At 42.7% G+C, this 27,141-nt stretch overlaps 1 protein-coding gene across 5 annotated transcripts in view; it reads right to left on the bottom strand.

Moving 5' to 3' along the window:
- The window catches only part of RCAN3 (RCAN family member 3), a 39,510-nt gene that overhangs the window by 6,884 nt on the left and 5,485 nt on the right, over positions 1 to 27,141 (bottom strand). For 3 of the 5 annotated variants that reach the window (XM_003989663.6, XM_045035306.1, XM_011284537.4), the window contains 3 exons: positions 25,286 to 25,537; positions 2,127 to 2,300; positions 681 to 852 (listed from right to left, as the gene is read on the bottom strand). In XM_003989663.6, the coding sequence (XP_003989712.3) occupies positions 681 to 852; positions 2,127 to 2,300; positions 25,286 to 25,480 (541 nt within the window). In that variant the 5' untranslated portion in view covers positions 25,481 to 25,537. Of the gene's footprint in view, positions 1 to 680; positions 853 to 2,126; positions 2,301 to 2,415; positions 2,496 to 13,806; positions 13,946 to 25,285; positions 25,538 to 27,141 lie in introns of those variants that run through there. The other 2 variants (XM_045035305.1, XM_019836407.3) reach the window with 2 other exon arrangements.

The raw sequence follows: 27,141 nt of genomic DNA, 5'->3' as shown, positions 1-27,141 counted from the left end.
CTGTTTCCGATTCTGTGTCTCCCTCTCTCTCTGCCCCTCCCCCGTTCATGCTCTGTCTCTCTCTGTCCCAAAAATAAATAAACGTTGAAAAAAAAAATTAAAAAAATAAAATCTTAAAAGGGCAGCTGGGTGGCTCAGTCAGTTAAGTGTCTGCCTTTGGCTCAGGTCATGATCTCACAGTTCCTGAGTTCAAGCTCCATATCTGGCTCTCTGCTGTCAGCACAGAGCCCACTTCAGATCTTCTGTCCCCCTCTCTCCCCCTCAAAAATCAACAAACATTTTTTTTAAATCTTAAAAAAAAAAATCACAAAGTTAGCCAACGCTAGAGTTTGAACCCGGGTTTATTTGACCTTATCCTCCGCTCTGATCGTGTTGCTACCAGTTGGCTAGAACACAAATCGGTGAATAGGGCCTTTAACACAAAAGTTTCTCAGGTTTCTCATGCCTGCGGGGCTCAGTTAGTTGAGCATCAGACTCTTGATTTTGGCTCAGGTCATGATCCCAGGGTCATGGGATCCAGACCCACATCGGGCTCTGGGCTGAGTGTGGAGCCTGCCTGAGATATTCCCTCTCTCTCTGCCCCCCCACCCCTCTGCTCCTCCCCTTCTGCTCTCTCTCAACAACAAAAAAGTTTCTTGGGGGAAAAAAAAAAAAAAAAAGGAAAGATGAAAGTTTGTTACCTGGTCCCAGTTTGGAAACTGCACAGAGTAAGTCATAATTTATAACAGGTGTCGCGTCTTCCCCCTGCTTCCACCCCACCGGAGGCGACGCGGGAGGGGAGATGAGGAACTGTTTGACTGGCTGGGGTGGCAGTAAATACGACTTGTCCCGTGTTTCACTGGACATCTGTACCTGTGGGGAAGGACGGAGGTTCTCAAGACCAGGTTGCAACGGGGCTGTTTCTTCCTTTTCCTCTTCAGGCTGTGACACCTCTTCGCAGACCACGAAAGCCAAGCCCCCTTCCACAGCCCGCACCTCCCAGCGGCGGCCGGTCCCTTTAGTTTACCCCGGGGCACACACGGTGCACAGCACAGAGCCCACGCACACCGGGTGTTCGACAGCTGCCTGGAAGAAGCAACTGACAAACAGATGAAGGAACAATGAATGGTAGGAAACCTACATGCCGATTGTAGAAGAGATTAGGTCACACCGGCTGCGTCTCAAGCAGCTCCACTGAAATATCCCGACAACTGTCATCTAGGTTTTCATTTGGAGTGTGAGACAACAAGCTTCTGCTTTTTTAAAGTTTATTTATTATTTCTGAGAGAGAGAGAGAGAGAGAGAGAGAGAGAGAGCGCGGGAGGGGGGTAGAGAGGAAGAGAGAGAATCCCAAGCAGGCTCTACATCGCCAGCGTGGCACCTGGAGTGGGACTCAAACTCATGAACCCAGAGATATGACCTGGACTGAAATCAAGACTCGGACGCTTAACCGACTGAGCCACTCAGGTACTTCCTCCCCACCCCCCTCCTTTTTTTTTTTTTAATTTGAAAGTTAAGACCAAGGGGGAAAAGCATCAGTTGAAAGTAAAGCAGCCCACTTAATACATGAATAGAGGTCAAAAGCCTTTATGTCATCAATTCTTCTGAGGAGAAATTAGTTTCGGAGAATTCCACCAGTAGGGATCAGAACAGAAAGCACTTACGGTTCTTGGTAACCCACAGGCTCCCAGAAACGGCCTTTTTTGCACGGTCCTCGCCACCCCCCTGGTCATCCCTAGGCTGGCAGCTATTTTCAGTGAGGGGTCTCATATGAATCACACAACATAGAAACGGTTTCAGAGACGATTTCCTCAATTCTCCCAAGGATGCCACATCCCAAGTGCCATCACAAGTGCACGGGAGGAAAGTTAATTCACTGATCTTAGGGTGTCAGGGCTTCACCAGTTGAGAAATGGTGCCCAGAAAAATGGATTCCTTTGACTATCAGTATAAGCGAAACAGAGCTAGGAGGGAAAATATGCTTAATAAATATTTATGTATCTGTAAAATAAAGGAAAAATACTTTTACATTACTTGCTGCTTGGGATTCAAAGGCCTCTGATGCCATAACCAAGAAAGTGGAGAACTGACGGTACTTTGGGAGGAAAGGAGCTTGAGGGAACAGTGCCCTCCCTGTCCACCTGTACCTGTGCAAAGTACAGCTTCAGCTTCTTCCCGTTGAAGTCTGTTTCGTTGAGTTCTATTCGCGCTCTTGCTGCTGCTTCTGGTTTGCTGAAATTTATTCTGACTCTTCTAAAGCTTTTGAACAACTGAAATGTCACTTGGTCATCATAGACGGTGAAAAGTGCTTCAAATCTCTCCTAAAAACCGGGGAGCAGCAGGGCAGGGGAAATGGGGAGGGGGGAGAAGAAGGAAAACCTTTAGCAAAAGGAAATTTAATTAAACGTAAGTAATGGGATGGAACTCATGATTTACCATTTTTCCAAAAACGTGTACTTTTATTGCAGGTGTACATAGGTATCCCGTTGCCATGGGCTAAATCCGGCAATTTGCACCTATTTTAAAAGTAATTAACTTTATTAAATATCGTATAGGTTCGAATTATAAAATAAGCAAATGTCAAGTATAAACAAAGATCTAAATACACGCAATCACAGAACAAGAACACTGTACTGGTTTGAAGCCCCCACTGAGCCAGACTGGCTTTTTCCAGCTCATCTGTTTCCTCCTTCAAAGTAACCATTTCTGGGTTTTGTGCTTATTATTCCCATGCTTTTCTTGATAGTTTTACATTTATTTGTGTCCTGAAAGACATAACCACGTTGCATGTACACTTCTGTAACTTTTTGTGAGCTTCTTCCCTTACATTGTGCTCCTAAGAGTCTTCCTTGTAGCTGTAAGTCATTTTTTTTTTTTTCTGCTGCTACGGAGTATTCCACCCAAGAGCCACACGGTGATTTATCCAATGCTGGTGGAATCTGGACTGCCCCATACTGTCTGCTACAGTGGTGCCATGAACATTCTTGCACACATCTCTTGGTACCTAAAGGCAGGAGTTTCCCTGGTGGACCCACCTATAAGTGGAATTCGTGGACCTTACACTTGGCACATCTTTAACTTCAGTAGATACCGCCCAATAGTTTCCCAAAGTGTTTGTACCAGTTTACTCTCTAAGAGCAGACACGTGCTATAGTTATGTCTTTGTCAACACATCTTTGCAGGCATCTTTGCTTAAAATGGACTTTTTATTAATGGGAGGTAGGGGCTTGCAAATGGGCTCTGATGTTGGCTGTCATTCACATTTCTCTGAAGATTGCGGTTGAGCCTCTTTTCCTGTTTATTGGTTATTTGGGACTCCTGTTAACGTCATATGCCTGTTTATATCTTTTGCCCATTTTTCTCCTGGGTTGTCTTTTTTTATTGAGTCATGGAAATTCCACAGAAATACTAATTCTTTGTCAATTAAATGGGCCATAAATATTTTTTTCCCAGCTCTTTTTGGTGTGTGTGTGTGTGTGTGTGTGTGTGTGTGTGTGTGTGTGTGTGAGAAACAGAAGTTTTAGACCTGCACATTACTGAATTTATCAGTTTTTTCCTTCTGTGCTTTCTGTGTCTTAAGAAATCCTTCTAGGGGCGCCTAGGTGGCTCAGTCAGTTGAGTGTCCAGCTTTTGACTTCAGCTCAGGTCATGATCTCAGTTTGTGGGTTTGATCCCTACATCAGGCTCTGTGCTACAAGCACAGAACCTGCTTGGAATTCTCTCTCCCTCTCTCTCTTTGCCCCTCCCCTGCTTATGCTCTCCCTCTCTCTCTCTCGAAAGAAAGAAAGAAAGAAAGAAAGAAAGAAAGAAAGAAAGAAAGAAAGAAAGAAAGAGAGAGGAATCCTTCTATATTCAGATTGATGTTCTCCTAGATCATTTCTCAAAGTATTATGGTTTTACCTTTGAAATTTAAGTCTTTTCTCAGCACAAATGACTTTTATGCATGAGGTGCCCCACCCCACCAGCAATGACTATCATTTTTCTATCACTCTAGATTAGATTGTATTTTCTAGAGTTTTATATAAATGGACTTTTTTAGGGGAAGGGTACTTCCCAGTTGTATCTGGAATGGCAGAGTTCCCTGAGATCTAGCTTCAGGGGAACATTTTATATAAATGTACCTTTTAAGTTTATTTGGGGGGGGGGGGGCAGGCAGTGGGGGAAGGGCAGAGAGCGAGGAGGACAGAAGATCCCAAGCAGGCTCTGCTGACAGCAGAGAGCCCAACCTGGGGCTTGTACTCAAGAACTATGAGATCATGACCTGAGGCAAAGTCGGAAGCTCAATCGACTGAGCCACCCAGGCGCCCCTATGAATGTACCTTTTTGATGTCATTAGCTTTTAATTGGGCGAAGTAGTCCACTGTTGTGATTACTGATGTTTTTGGATGCCTACCATCTTATTTTATCTGCTTTCCTCATATTTTCTATGTTCCTATTCTCTCCTCTTTGGCTTTCTTTTCAATTTTTTTTTTCACTTTCTATTTACCCCCCTGGATAGAATTTCTATGAATGACGCTGGTAATGTGCATTTAGCATCTTCTTTAAAGACACATAACATCCTACAGCCATAGTCCCTCTTTTACAAAAGCAAAGCAACAAAATCTTTTTCTCAAGGTTCATTTGGGAATATGTAATTCTACAAAATTAGCATCGTTTGGTAAAAAATAACTATATATATATATATATATCCTAAATATCTGAGACGAAATAGAGCAATAAAGAGCGAGTTATTCTATAAGGGTAAGAAAAAAAAAAATGGTTCTACTCCCATTTGTTAATAAATGGCAATAATGGAAAAAAAAAACCCAACTTCAATTACTGGAACAGCAACATTAACTTTACTTTTATGCAATTTAATAAGTGAAATGTAACAAAACAGACCTAAGAAAATTCTCAATACTTTAAGAAATATTCCTTAGGCTTGCCAAAGATAACATAATAAAGGAACCTGAAAAATACCTTTGTTTTTGGTTTATGTGCAGAAGCTTCAATTAGTTGTTGATACTGAATTAAAAATCATTTGTTAACTTCTCTCAGTTTGAATATTTTCCTACCACTTCACAATATTTTTCCAATGTGAAAACGTGAAATGATTTATCAAATATTTATTCTTCTAATGTTCAAATATCCCTTGTGATTTAGAAAACATAATTTACTTAAAAATTACATTATTTTTGCTCATTCATCTAAAAAATACAGATATTAAGGGGCACCTGGGTGGCTCAGTTGGTTGAGCATCTGACTTCAGCTCAGGTCATGATCTCACAGTTTGTGAGCTTGAGCCCCCAGTCGGGCTCTGTGCTGACAGCTCAGAGCCTGGAGCCTGCTCCGGATTCTGTGTGTGTGTGTGTGTGTGTGTGTGTGTGTGTGTGTGTGTGTGTGTCTGCCCCTCTTTCTCTCTCTCAAAAATAAATAAACTTAAAAAAAATTAAAGGGGTGCCTGGGTGGCTCAATTGGTTAAGTGACCCACTCTGGGTTTTGGCTCAGGTCATGATCTCGCGGTTTCATGGGTTCGAGCCCTACATTGGGCTCTGCACTGGCAGTGCGGAGCCTGCTTGGGATTCTCTGTTCCCCCCCCTCTATCCCTTCCCCACTTGCACTGTCTCTCTTTCAAAATAAATAAACTTTAAAAACCTACATATATTAAGCAACCAATTGTATGTCAGACCTTACACTGAGTGCTAGATTTCCAATGTACCACAGGCTGCTTCAAAGGGAGGTGAACTTTAAGACTGATTCTATTCTTATTTACTATATTATTCCTACATATTAAAGTAATATGGGCAACTAAATTATTAGAGATATAGTTAGGATTTTTAAACAGCACATCGGCTCTTAAAAATAAATATGAACATGTAAGTATATGAAATACTAATAATTATAAACACTTCCAGGCATGTTTTATAGTTTCCTCAGTATCCATTTTATTTATTTTTTTTAATGTTTTTATTTATTTTTGAGAGAGACAGAGCATGAGCAGGGGAGGGGCAGAGAGAGAGGGAGACACAGAATCTGAAGCAGGCTCCAGCCTCTGAGCTGTCAGCACAGAGCCCAACGCGGGGCTCGAACTCACACACTGTGAGGTCATGACCTGAGCTGAAGTCGGACACCCAACTGACTGAGCGCCCCCCTCAGCATCCATTTTAAAGATGGTTGGCTTTGTCACTTTTTTAAAAAATTAGAATTGAGATTTTGTGAAATTACATTCTATTTAATTCTTGGCAGATGCTCACATTTTGAATTCTAAGCAAGTATTAAAATTCCCACATGAGACAGTTAAGAAATATCAACACTGAAGGCAGTGGAAATGAAAAGCAAGGAAGAATTAAGCATGATTTATGAAATATTAGTATTTTGTAATTCTATACATTGAACAGTTTCCCTTGCCAAGGGTAAGAGGACCATATATTTATTCCTAATTCCCACAACAATGAATTTTTTGTAGTTATAGTAACACTATCTTGCAAACAAAACAGCTACTCCCTGATCACATCCTCCTGTTTCCTTTCAAAACATTTTTTCACTCCAGAAATATACTGTAACTGAATATAACAGGAAGGTAGCAGTGGGTTCTATGGATCTCTCCTATTTTCAAAGATCTGCGAATGGATTCAGAATTATACAAAAACAAAGCCAAGCAAGAGCTGCTCAGTATGCTTTTTCTAAGTTTTGTTAGTTCTTTCTCTTTCCCTCTCATTTTCATGGAGCATAATACAGTTTAAGAAATGTGTGATTTCCCGGCACCTGGGTGGCTCAGCCAGTTGGGCGTCTGACTTAGGTTCAGGTCATGATCTTGTGGTTTATGGGTTTGAGTCCCACCTCTGTGCTGACAGCTCAGAGCCTGGAGCCTACTTCAGATTCTGTCTCTGTCTCTGTCTCTGTCTCTCTCTGTGCCCTTCTCTCACTTGTGCTCTGTCTCTCTCTCAAAAATAAACATCTAAAAAATTAAAAAAAAAAAAAAAAAAACGTGTGATCTCCAGCTATGAGGTGCGGTAGGGACCACAAAAAAGGAGGCAAAACTATTACTGTTTCCTTTTGAGGAACAACGTGAGAGCCCTTGGCTGGTAGCTCCGCCCTTGGCTGGTAGCTCCGCCCTTGGCTGGTAGCTCCGCCCTTGTGTGAATCCACAGGTACCAATAGGCAGATTCCTGACATCCTAGCATTAGCACAAAAGGGGTTTAGAAGACTGCAGACAGGAGGTCGGAATCAGCACGGCCTAAAAATAACTTGTGACAAGTAGAATTTATTCAGAAACAAAATTATTACTTTTCTCCTTAGAATTGTTTTAGAAATAATTCACTTTTGTACCCTTCTGAATTCTCAAATAAAATTAACACCATCCTGTTAAGGGGTGGTCTTGCACATTTACTTCTGATAAGCAAATGAAGATCCCATAAAATCCAAATCGCCATTGACCATTCTATTTTTCCAGTGGTCTCTTCGTGTCCCCTCGGGCAGTACATCTGTAGGAGGAACACAAATAATTGTGCCTAAAAATCGATCCCTGAGGCTTTTCCTGCTATAGCAGTTTTCCACAAAATACAGACGCTGCCTTCATACACTGAAATCACTGGCACAATGAGTCAGCAGTAAAAATGGCTACAAACAGGGGCGCCTGTGTGGCTCAGTTGGTTAAGTGTCCAACTTCGGCTCAGGTCATGATCTCACAGTTTATGAGTTCGAGCCCCGTGTTGGGCTCTGTGCTGACGGCTCAAAGCCTGGAGCCTGCTTCGGATTCTGTGTCTACCTCTCTCCCCTGCTCATGCTCTGTCTCTGTCTCAAAAATAAACAAAACATTAAAAAAAAATTTTTTTAATGGCTACAAATACCTTGCACCTAAAATATGTGAGGACAACATGTCACCGACAGCTTTCTTGGGAACTCAAGAAGAGTACTTTGCAGCTGGGCAGGAGCCACACAAAACCCATTAAGAGAGAAGAGCAGAAAAGGTCTTGTGCGAAGGTAGGTTTCAGGGAGTGACAGATGAGGGTGGCAGCTAAGCGTGTATTTCTTGACCTTTTACCGGAAATACCACTGCCTCGTCCCCCGTTCCCCATCCCAAAGCAGAGAATGTGGGGTTCATCAATTTCACTGAGAAATACATTGTGAAAATGATTTTGCCGGACCCCTTTGCCTTGGACTAAAAGAACCCGAGGACCCCACCACTTCTGTACGAAGAAGGAGAAGGAACAATTTCACTGTTGAGAAGAAGCGATGCTCAATCCATTCAGCTGTGGAATTATCTTTGGAGTCCTACGGCAGGAAATTTCTCATGTTCTATGTCTGTCTGTAAATCCGAGACAGCAAATCCCATCTCTCCAGCAGGTTCATGGATGTCAGAGGTAAGGCCTTTGTGTCCACCCGGGGAAAGGCAAGTGCCTTTGGTGCTCGTCAGTATCACTGCTGACTCAAACAGGCAGAGGGATGGAATTCACGGACCAGGAAAAAAACAGCATGCATGCTCCTGGGTATGGTGAATTTAAAACTTTGATAATCTGAGCACTTGTAATACTTCTGGGCCCTAAATTCAGAAGTGCTAGAGGGGACCAGAACACACAGAAAACTTAAAAACCTTCTGTAACCTTTGGGCTATGGCATGCATGTTGCCTTCAACACCTTTCCAGATCAGAAAGAGGCATAAAACTGAATTAAAATTCAAGAAGATACGGGATACTATCTGTTCAGTATTAGTTTTTAGGTTTTAATGGTTCATACTAAGTTTACAAATACATCCGCTGCCTTTATTGGAATGTAAGTTCTTAGGCGGCTATGATTCCTGCCCAAATCCATAATATCTCCTATACCATGTACACGAAAAGTAGTCAAACCAATGATAAATCATTTTTGATGGTAACAAACTGCAAACTGGTAATAGGGTCGGGATGGAAATATCCTTGATGAGAGTGTCCATCACGTGGGTAAATACTGCCAAAACTCACCAAATCGCACACTTAAGACCTCTACGTTTTACTGTAGGCAAGTCTTGCCAAATTAACAAAAAAGAGAAAAAAGGAAGAGGGAAAACAAGAGGAGGGATGGGATGAGGTGGCGACTGTGGCCAGCTGTGGAGGCGAACCTGAGCCCTCACCACTGCTGAGCACAGCCTGTCGGGCCCAGAGCCTCGCACACGGGTGGCGGCCTTCTGCTCAGCCGGGAGCACAGCAAGGCTACTATTTCACGTGGGACAACACACCCTGAGTCGTCACTAGTAAGTGCGGTTATAAAAACTTCTCCTTTTGTCTTCCACGGCTCGTTGAAAAACATGTGTGACTGTGCCTTTACAGAAGATGTGTGCCCAATGCAGAGGCCATTTTTCAGCAGTTTGGTGGCCAATCACCACCCTGAAAACACCTAGAAAACGGTCTGCCACTGAAGGAGGGGAATGAGATCCACAACCACGCCACCACAGCCAGCTGGAACACGAACAGTTAAACTGATGAGTGGCAGTCAGGGCCTCTACCAGGAGGTGCGACCCAGCCACGCTCTGGTTCACTCAGTTTTGGAGTTCCAGAGGTGCTGCACTCAATCAGTGCTACTCACATGGTACCGGTAGCCCATCAGGAAACAAAAGCACTTTTTATTTGGCTTTTCTGGGGAATGTTTATCGGAAAGGCGCAATCTTTGAAGCCCTCACTGTGAGAACTTCCAGCGAGATCCCAGCTCCTGACAGTCCCTGGGCAGCAGCAAGGGCCTTTTCTTTTCAGCCTGAAGCCTGGTTGTTTACTGAACAGAGCAGAGGAGACAGAGGAGCAGACTGTGAGGCCTCCTGGAGGAAAAGGGCAGATGCAACCAACTTGGGGAGCGAGCAGACACAAGGAGAAAAGCAGAGAATGCTGTCTTGCTCAGCCTGTCTTCTCCTACCCTGACCATTACTGTGCTGCTGGTGGGCATCTTGAAGAGGCAGTCGGGTTACAGGTGGGCATTACCCAACGTGAGGACTCAAGGTGGCCCGTGGTTTGTAAGCTCATCCAGGCCCTTGGGCTCAAACACAGTTTTTGATCTGACACTAGAGGTGAGAAAGACCACAAAAGCGAGTTCTTTCCCTGAAAACCGTGTGAATTTCCTCAGGCACAAGGGAAACAGCGTCAGTCACCCAGACTGCCGTTCCAAGCACCCAGGCTTCAGCTGGCAAGGTCAGTATCGTATATTCACGCACAAGGAAATCCATGATTCTGCCCTCCGGGGTGTCCAGCTGAATCTCTACTTCCTCTTTTCTCTTCTCCCCATTGATGAAGTAGGAAAGATAAGGGAAGCCCAGGTTCAGCTTGAACTTCGTATCTCATCTCAGGCTTCTATCGAAGTCAACACTGTGGTCTCTTCCCTATGACTTTGGTGATGGAGCACTAGCTCTGATGAACGTACCAAACCCTCCTCTATATCCATTCCTGAGGAACAGAAGCTCTCTGCTCACTGGCCTTTATCATGGATAAAATATTCCTTCTTCATCCAGTTAACAGAGATTGGTCACTTCTCCAAACACGAGACCACAAAAGGAAGACCTCAGGAGGAATCCCTAACCTGGAGGGACAACTTCAGGAAGGTCTGATGGCTTCTACCAGGCATTTATCTCCTCAAGTAACAGAGCTCTAGAGCTAGACTGTCTGGATTTGACAGGCAGTTTGCTTACCTTTGCTGTGCCTACTTTCCTTACCTGTTAATTGAGGATAATAAAAGTACTCACTTCATTGGGGTATTATGGAGGACAGAGTGAATACTTAAAGCTCTTAGAACAGGAATAGTTCTCTAAACAAGTACTCTAACGAGAATAGAGTACTGTTACTGTTATTAACACAAACAGGGTAGGGCTTTGACAATATTCCACTTGCTATTCTGTGGTCGCAAAAAAACAGCTGCTCTCCTGTACGATGCGGATTCCCCAAGAAGGAGGTGAACACACAACCAGTGACACAGTATGAACTAGATGGCAGGTACCGTGGAGGCTGCCAATGGAAAATTAGAATCTGCCCTTCCTAACAGTCCGTTAGGAACCGTTCAGATGCGTCACATTGCTGGAGCAGCCACCTGGAGACATGCCCTCCCCAGAGACCTGGGTGTTCTGGGCAACAGTGTACCACTCATTGATGACATCAGTGCCCTGTCTTCTCAGGATCTTCAGAACTTGACCTATGCCCCCTGACCCTTCGAAGCAGAGAAACTGCTTCTCTGTTAGGACATTGAGGAACTTGTATTACTCTGCTATGAACCTGGGACTTGAATTGAGGGAGAAGATAGCAGGGATTTTTTTTTTTTTTGTAGTTATAGCAGAATTCTCCACGTTGAGAAAATACATTGTTTTCACTTTTAATCTTATTTGGCTTTTAATCTTTTTTTTGTTTTGTTTTGTTTGCTATTTCTTATAATTTAACTGTTTGGTGGGGCGCCCATGTGGCTCAGTCAGTTAAGTGTCTGACTCTTGATCTTGACTCAGGTCATGATCTCTCGGTTCATGGGATCGAGCCCTGCGTGGGGCTCTGAGCTGATGGTGCGGAGCCTGCTTGGGATTCTGTCTCCCGCTCTCTCTCTCTGCCCCTCCCCTGCTCATGCTCTCTCTCAAAAATAAATAAACTTAAAAAAAATTAACTCTTTGGTGATGGCCTTGAAAATGCTTTGCAGGGTAGCTGGGTGGTTCAGTCAGTTAAGTGTCCAACTTTGGCCCAGTTCATGATCTTGTGGTTCACAATTTCGAGCCCTGAGATGGGCTCTGTGCTGACAGCTCAGAGCCTGGAGCCTGCTTCAGATTCTGTGTCTCCCTCTCTCTCTCTCTCTGCCCCTCCCCTGCTCATGCTCTGTTTCCCAAAAATGAATAAATGTTAAAAAAAATTTTAAAAGAAAAAAGAAAATGCTTTGCTATGTATTCATGGTGCCTGGCTAGACCAGGGGAATGAAAAACCACTTCAAACAAACAGAAATGGATATGATGTTATTAAAGCATAAAAGGAAAATGTGAAGCAGAAAGACATGATTCTTTTTAATCAAGGTCAGTTATGCACAAAGATCAAGAATGTTCCATCCTCACGCTTGCCCATGTGCCCAGTGGTTGGCAGTGACTCCGGGATCTATTTCTGTGGACTCCATCTAGGGGTGTGTGTGTGTGTGCGTGTGCGTGTGTCTGTTGAAATCTTCCTCACTGTTCATCCACACTCACTCATTCAGTAAGGCCAGTCCTACCCTAGGTGCTGAGGCTACAAGGACCACATACTGATTGTGTGATTTATTCAAGGATACAAGCTTGTTTTCTCATGGTGTTTTCTTCAAGGACATTAGAGGGTGAAGGTAATTTTTAAGGCTAGAGACCCATCTTTCCAAAGACATGTGAGCTTGAAAGAATGTCACAAACAACAGTGGGAAGAAACTTACACGTATTATTTGTCCTTTAAAAAGAGAAATGTAGCTTTCTACCTGAACATTTAGACAAGAAGCTTTCAGGCAAAGCCAAGTATAGTTGGTGTGTCCATGCTGATGGGAAGCCGGGAGCCACAGTAGCCCTGAGCAGGGTATCAGAGTTCCAGTGGGGCGAGGAAGGTGGTCACCCGGGAGGCAAGCCTGGCATGGGGGGCCAGAACCCAACAGGGTTCGGAAAGAATGCCCATGAGGGGCAGCCCAGCACAGGGTGTGGAAGCTCAGGGGGCTGAGGAGGGTATCCACGCAGGAAGACTGCCCAGAACAGGGGAGGAGGAAAGTTATCTCAGCACAGGGGCAGACTGACAGGGTGTCGAAGCCCAAGTGGGGGGAGAACGGGGAGAGAAGGGTGAGGAGGGAGGTCTGTGCGGGGAGGTATTCCAGCACAAGGTCACGGAGCCCAAGTGCGGTGAGGATGTGTCTGTGTGGGAAGGTGGCCCAGCACAGCATACTGGATCCTGAGTAGTGGGACCATCAGAACCTGGATGGGGTCAAGAGCACTTTCACATGGGGTCTGGGTGCAAGGTGTTGGAGGACAGTGGGGGTAAGGAGGGCGTCCACATGGGGAAGAGGGTGGACGCTGGCAGTTAAGTACAGAGGGAGTGACTGAGTAGGTAAAAATAAGATAACAGAAGCTAATTTTCTCTCTGTCAAAGAAGAGTTACAAATTTGGAATGGGAGAAAACTAGAAACAAATTCTTTAGTGCTGGACTGGGGCTGGAAGTAGAACTGTAAACACACATATGCATGCATCTAGGGATTTCCTAGCTCTGTCCAGCAAGCAGTCTAGGAACAGCGACAGCTAACTACTCACATATCCTGGTTTCTAAACACTGTTCTCCACTGGAAGGAGTCAGGGCTCCTTGGAGAAATGGCGGATTCTAGGGCTGGGGCAGGCAAAGTACAATGAGATAATTTTGGAATATCTTGTGCTAGAGAGTTTAAGCATGTACTCAAAGAATGGTGGGCACATGTCAAAAAGGCACAGAGGCCATCTTGAAGGGGCAACCACTGCCCAAACCTGGGACAAGTCAAAGTAATGGCAGTTGACAGATTAGACCAAGGAAGAAGATAGGAAAGCATGGGGTGCCAGGGTGACTCGGTCGGCTAAGCGTCCGACTTTGGCTCAGGTCATGATCTCAGTTTGTGAGTTCAAGCCCCGCGTCAGGCTCTGTGCTGACAGCTCAGAGCCTGGAGCCTGCTTCGGATTGTGTGTGTGTCTCTCTCTGTACCCCCAACGCTCACGCTCTGTCTCTCTCTGCCTCTCAAAAATAAAGATGTAACAACAACAAAAAGATAGGAAACTATGAATTGTACTGATATGAATAAATGAATATCTTAAAACACTGATAGGGAAACAGAACACTTACAAACACCTCCCACAAAATAATTATAAGGAGAAAGAGAATTACTTGACAGTGGACACACCTGGGAGATGACCTTAATCAAGGGCTCAAAGTGAATTTTGTCAGTAATGGGACAAATGGAAATCTCTCCCCCGGACAGGACGCAGTGAGAACAGAGCATCACTTCCATGGTATTCTGGCCGAAGATCCACAACCTGAAACTAATCCCAAAGACACATCTCAGGAACTGAAATGAGACATGCAACAAAATAACCAGCCTGGAATCTTTGAGTGCGAACACCAACAAAGACCAGAGGAGACTGGAAATTCTTCCAGACTCAAGGAGACTAAAGGGGCCGGACAGGTAAGTGCAATGCGACAAAAGGAGCTGAAGTTTTTGACGCAAAGGACATTACTGGAACAGCCAGAGAATTGTGAATGGAGTCTGAGGATGAGAAGGGTATAATAAACCAGCGTCAATTTCCTGAATGTTGTATTTTCTCCTAGGAGAAGGCCCTTGCTTGCAGGAAGCACGTATCTTAGTCCTGGGGTGATGGGCATCACTGTTGGCAACTTACTCTCAAAACAGTTCAGGAAGAAAAGAGTTCTTTGTACTCCCAAACCAGGAAAAATACTTTGCTACGCACTTCAAACACACTGAACTTGTTTACCCGCTTATTTATACGCACACATACATATGTTATGGGCATGTCCTGCTGCCCTTGTATCACCTATAAAATTTGTAAAAATGGAATGTAAATCAGAGGAGGAAATAAAAGAAACAGAAAGGACATGGTTACTAAAATCAATTTATGAGGCTTCGACATAAATGTTGGCGAGTGTTGGTATCCTGACCCTGTAGGTGACCCTCCCAGTCTCACTCAGCTCATATTTGATGGACAGCAAGGCTGGAAAGCTGGGCTCCGTGCCAGGCAGTGTGGAGATGACACGTGTGACCCTCCCCAGGGCTCATTCCTGAGTCATCCCAACCCCTGGGAGCCCTGCTTCAGACAGATTGGGAACACACTCACATGGGTAACCCAGCTGTTTCTTCGGACCTAAGAGCCTTGAGTCCTGCCTTGACTTAGGGAATGGCAGATCTTTCCCAACTGAAATGAGATTATTGGGGGGGGGGGGGGGGAACCTCTGATGCAGGATAGGTGCCAGTGTATTTTGATAAGGGTAAACTGGGGCGCCTGGGTGGCTCAGTCGGTTAAGCGGCCGACTTCAGCTCAGGTCATGATCTCGCGGTCCGTGAGTTCGGGCCCGCGTCGGGCTCTGTGCTGACAGCTCAGAGCCTGGAGCCTGTTTCAGATTCTGTGTCTCCCTCTCTCTGACCCTCCCCCGTTCATGCTCTGTCTCTGTCTCAAAAATAAACAAACGTTAAAAAATTTTTTTTTTTTTTGATAAAGGTAAACTATATGGCACTCTGTCTATACGTACACATTAGAGAGAAGTTAGTTAAATTGTTAGGAGAGATTTCAACTAAATTATAGGAAGCCAAGGCGGACTCATTATCACACTGTTCTTCCTCATTATTCAGGTCTCAGCTCAAATGTCATTTCTTCAGATAGGTCTTTCCTGACCACTCTAGTTAAAAATGACCACCGACAACTCCCTATCTACTTTTTATTCTGTTCATAGTACTTGTTATTACCCGAATTTCTTATTCACTTGTTTGCGTGTTAGTATCTTTCTCTCCCTATGCTCCCCAAGGGCTGGCACGTCATCTTGTTCACTGTGGTCTCCCTAGACCCTGTAACTGTAACTGTGGCTGGCACAATGCTCAATGCTTACTGCACACGGGAAGCAACAGAGAACGTGGAACCTGTAAACCAATGATCTCTAAGAACATGACAGCCTCATGAGAACCACCTCATTACTCCCTGGTATCTTAATATTGCCGATAGTTAGGATACCTAATGACCTAATGAAAGGACTCAAAATCCTTTCTAACTCTTGGTTTTGAGACAATGTATTCACAGTAGAAACTACAAATATACTTAAAGGTAACTGGAGACAGCTCTTTCCTTTCAAAAGCTCCTACGACATTTGAAAATCCCGAAACGTTATAACGTACTGTGGTGTGTGGTCCGAGGACCCAGTGTGAGCCCACGAAGTTTGCTACCAGTCCAGGGAGTGTCTAGAAACACTTCAGCAAGTTTACATTGCTGTGACCTTCTTACTGCATTTTACCAAAACATCAGTCTGTGATAGTTTGGAGGAAAAGCCTGGTCCTCCACTAAGCAATCAATTTGAGAAGCGTTCATTTATAGCTTATCCAGAAATTCGTTAAAAGGTAACAAAAATGTTAATGACCAGCCTGGCAAAAATGTTAAATTCTGAAAAGAGAATGCACTGGTAATGCTATGGTGCCACGGGAACTCTTTTACGTGGCTGGCAGGAATGAAAACAGGTACCGCACTTTGGAGACCACGTGACAGGATCTGCTAGGATTGAAGAAACGCAACCCTACAAGCCAGCAACATCAGTCCCAGCTAGACACCCTGGGGAACCCACCCTGCACCCCCCACACGCACAGAACATTCAGCATCGCTGTTGCAACGGCAACCTATCAAAAATAACCGAAAGGTCCAACATAAGAAGGGGTAAAAAAGTTGTGGTGGTAATCTTCTAAAATGGGACACTATATAGCAAGTGAAACAATACATATTTCAACGTGGATTAATCCTCCAGATATAATGTTGAGGGGGAAAAAAGAACTTTTACAATATGCCATTTATATAAAATTAAAAATAATGTAAAATACTATGTATTTCACTAGTGTTTTAGTTTTTTAGCACACAGATCCTGCACGTACTTCCTTAGATTTATACTTCAATATTTCATGGTACTACTTTAAATGGTAATGTTTTTTATTTTATTTTTTAATGGTAATGTTTTTTAAATTTCAGTTTCCAAATGTTTATGGCTAGCATATAGATGTACAGTTGATTTTATATATTGACCCTATGTCCTCCAATCTTCCTAAACTCACTTGTTAGTTCTAATGGTTTCTAGGTGATTCCTTTCTACATGGACAATCATGTCAATTGCAAACAGTACAATTTAAAAATACAGAACAACCCAGGTTTGAATGTATAGATCCACTTATATATAGATTTTTGTTGATATACTATAACAGAGTATATGTATTCTCTCTTATGATTTTCATATTTCTTTTTTCTAGCTTGCATTATTATAATATAGTATGTAATACATAACATACAATGTATGTGTTAATTGACTCTGTTATTGGCAAGGCTTATAGTTAAATTCTGGGGGAGTCCGAAGTTATACATGATTTTTAACTCTATGGAAGATCAGGGCTCTTAACTCTAGCATCGTTTAAGGGTAAATCATAGTATACATACATACACAGTATTTTGAACCACAGGAAATAGCAATATTTGATCACGTGACCTACAAACACAGCAATTTCATATGGTTAGGCTTAATAAACAGTTGAAATTACATGGGAAATCATAAACACTGAGTTTAGGATAATGGTTATCTGTGGGAGGAGACACGAGGGGTCCAATTATATTAATCAAATTTTATTAGCTAAATTGGGTGGGCACATGGGTTTTCTTTCTATTAGTCTTTATCCTCTTTGTAAAGCCTAAAAATCACCCTTTGTTTAAGAGCTTGGGCTAGTGCCTTCACACAAGATAAGTAACCAAACCTGAAAGTTATTCACCTGTGTCTTACCTGGACTCCTCGGGAGAGCAGAGGCCAAGGTAAGGGCACACAGAGAGTCAGTTTTGGGAAGTGACTGCACAGGACAAAGAGGGAACAGTGAAACAGGGAAGCATGGAAAGCCAGTCTCCCTTCTGTCCAGGCTGTGTCGTCAAGCCGGTCACCTCTGTGGCCAAGCAGGGTATGATGTGGCCAGGAGCCCTCTGGGAGGGCAGTGAGAAGACCCTCTCAGCGTCAGAGGAAGGGGGACTTATTCACTGGCTTTAGTCTCCCCCTGGTCAAGGGCTGTCCTGTGGGATGTTAACTCCCTCATGCTTCCATTTCTGCCCAGGCATCGGTACTGCTGAGCAACTTCACACAGGCAGCAGAGAAACGCTGCGATGGAATGCAAGGTACGTATGGTGTAATAGTGAGGTTACACCTGTGCACAGCTAGGTGCTCTAGCAAGAGCTGGAGTGAAAAGCAGGGGGCCAAGACAATGTGAAGTAGGACAAAAGAGGTGTCCCGTACATATATGCATACATATTACACACATGTATCTATGTGTGTAGATACATACATATGCTTGTGCGTGTGTGTGTATATGTGTGTGTGTGTATATATATATGTATACATACACACACACACACACACACACACAAGCATATTACAAAGAATGTTAAACTCAAGAACAATGGGTTATTTTTTAACTTTTTTTTAACGCATTTTTATTGTGGTAAAATATACAAAACACAGAATTTACCATTTTAACCATTTTTTAAAACGTGTACAATTCAGTGGCATTAAGTATACTTATACTGTTGGGAAACACCATTCTCCATCTCCAGAACTCCCCCATGAGCTCAAATTAAAACTGTGTATGCATTAAACTAGAACTCCCAACCGCCATCCCTCCAGCCCTGGCAACTGCTATTCTACTCTCTCTGGGAGCCAGACCACACTCGCTAGCTCACGTAAGGAAGTCATACAGTATGTGTCCTCTTGTGCCTCTTATCTCAGTATGTCTTTCAAGGGTCATGCAAGTTATACCAAGTATCAGAATTTCATTTACTTTTAAGGCTGTAGAATATTCTACTGTCAGTATATACTGCATTAAAAAAAAATTTAACATTTATTTATTCTTGAGAGACAGAGAGAGACAGGGCATGAACAGGGAAGGGGCAGAGAGACAGGGAGATAACAGAATCCGAAGCGGGATCCAGGCTCTGAGCTGTCAGCACAGAGCCTGACACGGGGCTCAAACCCACGAACTGTCAGATCATGACCTGAGCTGAAGTCGGACGCTTAACTGAGCCACCCAGGCGCCCCTCCGCTGCATTTTCTTTAGTTTATTTATTTTGAGAGAGAGAAAGAGCATGAGCAGGGGAAGGGTCAGAGAGAGAGGGAGAGAGAGAGAATCCCAAACAGGCTCTGCATTGTCAGCATGGAGCCCAGAGTGGGGCTCCAACTCACAAGTGAAATCATGACCTGAGCTGAAACCAAGAGTCAGACGCTCAACCGACTGAGGCATCCAGGTGCCCCTATACTGCATTTTATTTATTCATTTATCTGTAGATGGACCCTTGGGTTGTTTCTACCTTTTGACTATTGTGCATAATGCCACTATTAACACTGGTGTACAAATACCTGTTCGAGTCCCTGCTTTCAATTCTCTGTGTATCTATCCAGAAGCAGAATTGTTGGATCGTATGGTAATTCCGTGCATAAGGTTTTGAGGAGCTACCACACAGTTTTCCACAGCAGTGGCACCATTTCACACTCCCACCCAGCAGTGCACAAAGGTGCCAAGTTCTCCACATCCTTGTCACTTGTTCTCTGTTTTTAGGACAGGAGCCATCCTAATGGGTGTGAAGCCCTAGCTCGTTGTGATTGTTATTTGTATTTCCCTAATATTAATCATGTTGAGCGTCTTTTCATGTGCTTGTTGGCCATTTATATATCTTCCTTGGAGAGACGTCTATTCAAGTCCTTTGCTTATTTTTCAAATGGGTTGCTTGTTTTTGAGTTTTATGGTTGGGTTTCAGGATTTCTTTACATATTCTAGATATTAATCGTTTATCAGATAATATGATTTGAAAATATTTCCTGCCATTTTGTAGGTTGCCTTTTCATTGATGGGTATTTCTTGATGTACACATTTTACATTTTGATAAAATCCAACTTATGTATTTTTTCTATTGTTACTTGTGCTTTTGGTGTTATATCAAAGAAATTCTTGCCAAATCCAATGTCAAGAAGATTTCCCTCTATTTTCTTCTAAGAGTTTTATAGTTTTAATTCTGACATTTAGGTCATTGATCCATTTTGAATTAATTTTTGTATAAGGTATATGATAAGGGTCCAACTTCATTCTTCTACTTGTGAATATCCACTTTTCCCAGCACCATTTGATGAAGACTGTCCTTTCCCCATTGAATGGTCTTGGCACCCTTGTTGAAAATCATTTGACCATACATATAAGGGTTCATTTCTGGACTCTATTCCATTAATGTTGGTCAATGTCTGTCTGTATGCCAGAACCACACCGGCTTTAAAAAAATTTTTATTGAGATACAGTTGACATGTAAGTACCACACTATTTTGATTACTGTAGCTCTGTATTAAGGGAACGTATCTTTTTTTTTTCCTTAATGGTTATTTATTTATTTATTTTTTTGAGAGAAAGAGATACAGGGCACAAGCAGGAGAGGGGCAGAGAGAGAGAGAGACACACACACAGAATCTGAAGCAGGTTCTAGGCTCTGAACTGTCAGCACAGAACCCAACGCGAGGCTCAAACTCATGAGTCGTGAGATCATGACCTGAGCCAAAGTTCGACACTAAGCTGACTGAGCCACCCAGGTGCCCCAAGGCAATGTATCTTAACATCATAAAGGCCATATATGACAAGCCCACAGCTTATCCTATATACTCCATGATGAGAAGCTGAAAGCCTTTCTTCTAATATCAAAAACAAGACAAAAATGCCCACTCTTACTACTTTTATTCAACAAAGCATTGGCAGTCCTAGCCAGAGCAATTAGGCAAGAAAAATAAATGAAAGGCATCCAAACTAGAAAAGAAGTAAAACTGTCACTATTTGCAGATGACATGATATATGTAGAAAACTTAAAGACTCCAAAAAACAACAAAAAAACCCTGTTAAAACTAATAAACAAATTCAGTAAACAAATTCAGTTGTAGGATATAAAATTGATACACAAAAATATGTTGCATCTCTTACATTTATAACTATCAGAAAAAGAAATTAAGAAAACAATCCCATCAAAAAAGAAGGAAAGAAAGAAAGAAAGAAAGAAAGAAAGAAAGAAAGAAAGAAAGAAAGAAAAGCAATCCCATCTATAGTGCATCAAAAGCATAAAATACCTAGGAATAAATTTAACCAAACAAGTAAAAGACCTGTATACTAAAAATTACAAGACATTAATGAAAGAAATAAAGAATTAGTAAATAAATGGAAAGATATTTCAAGCTCATGGACTGGCAAAATCAGTATTGTTAAAATGTCCATCCTACCTAAAACAATCTATAAATTCAATGCAATCTGCATTAGAATTCCAATGGCATACTTCAAAGAAATAGAACAAAGAATTCTAAAACTTGTACAGAACTACAAAACTCCCTGAATAGCCAAAGCAATCTTGAGAAAGAACAAAGCTGGAGGATCACGCTCCCTGATTCCAAACCATATTACAAAAGCTACAGTATTTAGGGGTGACTGGGTGGCTAAGTCCGTTAAGCGTCCAACTTTGGCTCAGGTCACAATTTCACAGTTTGTGAGTTTGAGCCCCTCATCGGGCTCTCTGCTGTCAGCACAGAGCCCACTTCAGACCCTCTGTTCCCCCACCTCTCTCTCTGCCCTCCCCCACTCATTCTCTCCCTCTTTCTCTCTCCCAACAATATAAACATTAAAAAACAAAAAACAAAAACCCACAAAGCCACAGTAATTAAAATACTATGGTACTGGCATAAGACCAGACGCACAGATCAATGAAAACAGAACAGAGAGCTGGGAGATAAACCCACACATATGGTCAATTTCCGATAAAAGAGCCAAGAATATACAATGGGAAAAGGACAGTCTCTTCAATAAATGGTGCTGGACAGCTACAAATAAAGAATGAAACTCAATCATTGCCTTACACCATACACAAAAATTAATTCAAAATAGATTAAAGACTTGAATGTAAGACTTGAAACCATAAAAAAATCCTAGAAGAAAAAAATAGGTGCTAAGCCCTTTGGCATAGGTCTTGGCAATGAATTTTTTTTATTAAAAAAATTTTTTTAATGTTTATAGTCATTTTTGAGAGACAGAGTACAAGTCGGGGTGGGGCAGAGAGAGAGGGAGACACAGAATCCGAAGCAGGCTCTAGGCTCTGAGCTGTTGGCACAGAGCCCGATGTGGGGTCTAAATCACAAACCATGAGATCATGACCTGAGTCAAAGTCAGACGCTTAACCTACTGTGCCACCCAGGCACCCCTTGGCAATGATTTTTTGAATCTGACACCAAAACCAAAAGGAAGAAATGCAAAAAGCAGTGTGCAGCAGAGGAAACCATCAACAAAGTCGGGGGGGGGGGGGCGCGGGGGGAAGCAACCTACTGAACAGGAGAAAATAGTTGCAAATCATTTATCTGGTAAGGAGCTAATATCCAAAATATATAAAGAACTCATAAACCCAACAGAAAAAACCCACACAATCTGATTTTAAAAATGGGCATAAGATCTGAACAGACATTTCTCCAAAGACATACAAATGGCTAACAGGTACACGAAAAGATGTTCAACACTGTTAATCATCATGGAAATGCAGATAAAACCACAATAAGATATCACCCTCAGACCTGTTAGAATGGTTATTGTCAAAAAGAGAAGAGACAAGTATTGGTGAGGTATGGAGAAAAGGAACATTTGTGCATTGTTGGTGGGAATGTAACTGGTGTAGTCACTATGGAAAACAGTGTGGAGCGTCCTCAAAAAATTAAAACCAGAAAGAAAAAAAATAGAAGGGGGCAAATCATTAAGAGACTCTTAACTATAGAGAACACACAGAGGGTTGATGGAGGGGAGGAGAGTGGGGGATGGACCAGATGGGTGATGGGCACTAAGGAGGGCACTTGTGATGAGCACTGGGTGTTATATGTAGGTGATGAATCACTAAGCTCTACTCCTGAAACTGATATTACACTATATAGGTTAACTAATTAGAATTTAAATAAAAACTTAAAATATTAAAAAAAAAGAAAAAAAATTAAAAACAGAAGTACCATATGATCCAACAATACCCCTTCTGGGTATTTATCCCAAGAAAACAAAAACACTAACTTGAAAAGATATCTGCATCCCATGTTTATTGCAGCATTGTTTACAATAAGAAAGATATGGAAACAGACGGGTCTATCAATGGATGAATGCATAAAGACATTGTGGTGTATGTTGTATGTGCATTTACATACATATGTACATATACACATATATACACCATGGAACGTTATTCAGCCATTAAAAAAAAAATGAAATCTTGCCATTTAGGACAACACAGATGGACCTTGAGGGCATTATGTTAAGTGCAGTAAGTCAGACAGAAAAAGGCAATTACCATATAATCTCTCTCATACGGGGAAATTTTAAAAAACAAAACAAAACAAACAAAATGAACTCACAGAGAACAGATTGGTGGTTGCCAGAGGCAGGGGGAATGGGGTGACAAAATGGGAGAATGTGGCCAAAAGGTACAAACCTCCAATATAAAATAAGTATTCTGCAGCCTCAGATATTACCATTAAGGCTTTTATGTAAAGTTTACCATGACTGAGAATTGCATATAACACAAGGTCTACTGAACTGCTACTATAATTTCTGCTGATAAGATTCCCAATTTAATTTAGGTTAGATATAATCCCAAATGGCATGTATGTATGTATGTATGTATTTTGAGAGAGTGTGCACGTGCAAGAGAGAATTCCAAGCGGGTTCCGGCTGTCCACGCAGAGCCCGATGTGGGGCTCAATGTCACGACCGTGAGATCACGACCTGAGCCGAAATCAAGAGTCACACACTTAACCGATGGAGCCACCCAGGCGCCCCCCGAGATGGTTTTTTAAAATGAAAACCAACAAGAACTCACCACTTTGGCAAGTTAAAAAAAACTTCCTAGGCTACACTTAAAAAAAAAAAAAGTTGGAAGAGAGATTGTGAGGTTTCTTGAAGCAATCCTTATGAATTTTAAGATAAACTAGGAACACATGTGATTTTCGTGGATCACAAATAAACAACAGAGTTAATGTAATTGTTACATGAAAACGCAGAGCTCTTAAAAAGTTGAGAAACCTAGGAAGAATGATTTCAGAATGTCTATGTCGTGGCTGAACTTGAGAAAGAAGACAACACTTGTGAATGAAAACCAACCTGAAAGATACAAAACTGGAGGCTGTGGTCCCTCTCCCTTGCTCCCTCGGGGGTTTCAGCATCTCCAAGCAGGTTTGCTGCAGGAGCGTCCTAACTGGCCCCTTGCTTCTGGCTCTCCTTCCACCACTCCACCCTTCACATGTTGTCCACTGACCTTCCTAGTATGTAATTCTGATGGTCACCCCTTTGCTCAGAAGACTACTGGCCAGAGACAGGCAACCCTCTTGAACTTTGCAGGATGCCCCAAGCTGACCTTTCCAGCTTGACTTTTCTTCCCTGTGGCCGCACCTCACCTATGCACCAGCCACACAACTGCTTCCTGAAGTGTCCACACTCATCCTGAGTCAGCTCGTTGGCTCGCTCTGTTTCCTCTGGCCAGAATTCCCTTTCCCTTCCCTGCGAACCTCCTACCCAGCTCACGCTGCCCTCCTCCAATGCCATCTCCCCGTAAGACCTTTTACTGGACCTGGCTGTCATCCTCTGTCCTCTGACCCCTCGATGTACTTTCAAGTGCCTCTAAAGGAACTAGTATGCCGTCTTGCGCCAAATTACTTACCATCTCCACTGCGAGACTATCAACTGTCTGAGGCAGAAGCTGTTTAAATTCCTACTCTATCCCCTGAAGCAAGCAGCACAATGCCTTACACACTGGAGGCACTCAAGTATGTAGGGAGTCAAACTCTATCAAGTTCTCTCCAAGAAAGTCACTGGAGGGAAAATACTTTGAGGACACAGATGGAAAACTAAGGGGTGGGTGATAGTAGTGTGTTGAGAAAGTCTCAGAACATGCAAAATTTATACCAACAGCAGAAATAGTTTACTTTCGTGTGACTAAAACCTACAGGCTTTTGTGAGGTCATGATGGGAGGAAAAAGCCACACATAAAACCTCTCTTTCCAGGTAAATAATATATGAACTAAAGGAGAGTAGCCTTTAAAAAATAAACTCAATCATTTTTCCCCAAGCTGTAGAAAGTAATACAAGAAATGTTGCCAAGTCTGTTACAACGGAATCATAAATGTAATCAGACTCAGAAAAAAAAAGCTTCAAATACTTCTGACCTGTGTGAATTTACTCTCAAGTAATAGGAAGCCAGGGTGAAAATCACTAGCTGTTCCTTAATCACAGGCTCCAAGAATGAATGAATGAATGAATGAATGAGGACTTAATAAGACCTGATTGAGAATGCGCTATAAACCACTGCTTCACAAAATATTTGTGGGAAAGAACTGGTTTGGAAATACTTCTTACGTGTTGTGGACTGTTAGTTACTGTCGTACAATACAATTAAATGCTGCAGCAACGTCTAAAGGTTGAGGTGTGCTTCTTGTACTCGTCACGGGCCAGTAACAGACTGTGCAAACAGGCAGCATCTGCTGCTTCTCCACATCCACATCCACATCCACTGAACCCACTACCAAATGCAGGGAAAGGTAGGATACGTGCCTACCTTCTGCTCTCGCACCTCAAACACTGCTTCATGGACACTGCAAGCAAAGAGGGAGGTAGGCAGATCGCTGAAATCCATCATCTCTTCCAAATCATCTTCATTTTCACCAAAAACCATCTCTTCTTCCTCTTCTTGGTCACTGCTACAGAGATCTGACTGGCTATCATTCCAAGATTTCATAGTGTCCCTCAGCATTATCCCCTAAAAGCAGGTCTTTTCCGTTTTTAAAGTTCTAAGGTGTCTACCAGGCATCTGGTGTTAAAAAAGAGAAAACAGCATAAAGGTAAGACTTTGAAGGCCAAACACTGTTCCCGTCAATTCTCAAGACAGCAATTTATCAATGGAAGCAATTTTATTCAGGGAAGATAAATCAGAGTCTAAATCAATTCATCACAGTCCTCATAAGTAAGTTCTATAGATTCTAATTTGATTTGCTTAGCATAGTTAATGTAATACATTTCACTGGCAATGACATATTACAAAAAAAAAAAAGGGCAAAAAGTTTTCTAGTGACATCAGGGGAAAAATGGGCAGTACGAAATGAGACAGTATCAATATGTATGCTAGTTTACAAGCAGTAGGAAGGAAAATGTGAACCAGAGCTGCCTTCACATATTTGTTTTGGGTTTTAGGTCTACAACAGTGAAACTGGAGCAGCTGAATACAACCCACACGGATTCATTCACCATCTGCACCGTGAAACACGGTCTGCAGCGAGATGACTTCACCTGTCTTAACCAATTTGTGCTTTTTGAATATACTCTCAAAGAACCCAGTCGCACAGAACCGAAAGTCCTCTATGAGGCAGGTCATGGTCAATACCAGAAATACGGATGAAAGGCAAAATCTGACATAGACGACAACTGAAGAGATGACCTTTGTTCTGAACATTTATAAATTAATAATCTTAATCCCGAAGGCCTGGAGCCGACAGCGGCCCTCTGTTAAATAACGGAAGAGCGTCTGTCTTCTATGGACTTTCTGCATGTCGGTCTCCTCTGATGAGCTGTACCCACACCCTCCGAGCACACTGCCTGGACCATAACAAATTTCAAGATGCTAAAATGCAATTTTAAAAATACCAATCAGGCACAGAAAAATCATGCAATCACGACTGTTACTAGCTTACTATGACTTCATTTGTGATTTTACATTTTATGTCAAAGAACACAATGCTGCAAATATATTGCTTATACAGAGTACATGACAGATGTCAATTACAGGCTACAAACAGTAGAGGGTTTTTTTTTCCCCCATTAGTCTACTACACCAATCAGGAAAGACTAATTCCCAAAAGGAAAGTCCTTACTCATTTTTATAAACATCTTCTGAATGCCCATCACATGCCAGGTATTATTAGGCATATTCGACGGGTAAGAAATAGTTCCTGTCCTCAAGGAGCTCCCACCAGAGCAAGAATTTCTTCTCAACAATGCTAACCAATCCTGAAGGATCTTGTTTCAATTTCTGCTTCTCCACCGGTCCCCTTTCTTCAGCAAACACACCTACTCGGGATTCCCCACCCCCACCCACCCAATCTTAGAAAAAGACATCTTCCTTTGGAGTTCTGTCTTCCCCTCCGGCTACCTCTCCGCTGCTTCTTCGCCTCTCCTACCAATTCCCTGCAAAAAGTAAGCTGTCCTGCTGTGCTCTGTTCCCCAACAGCACGTGCTCGAGAACTCGGTGCCACTGGCCTTCTGCCACTACCTTCGGCTGAAACTGTCCTCACGTGCCTGTCTCTGCAGCACCAGACGTGCCGCCCACCCGTCACTCGTCACTCAGTGTGCCTCTGCCTTCCAGGTAGGGTCTCGGTCCTTCCTGGCTCTCCTTCCTAAACCAACTGTCTGTCACTGGCT

The sequence above is a fragment of the Felis catus genome, chromosome C1 (assembly GCF_018350175.1).
Source record: "Felis catus isolate Fca126 chromosome C1, F.catus_Fca126_mat1.0, whole genome shotgun sequence".
Classification (NCBI taxonomy): Eukaryota; Metazoa; Chordata; class Mammalia; order Carnivora; family Felidae; genus Felis; species Felis catus.
Note: the sequence above shows the minus strand (reverse complement) of the source record. Positions and strands in the feature narration are given on the sequence as shown.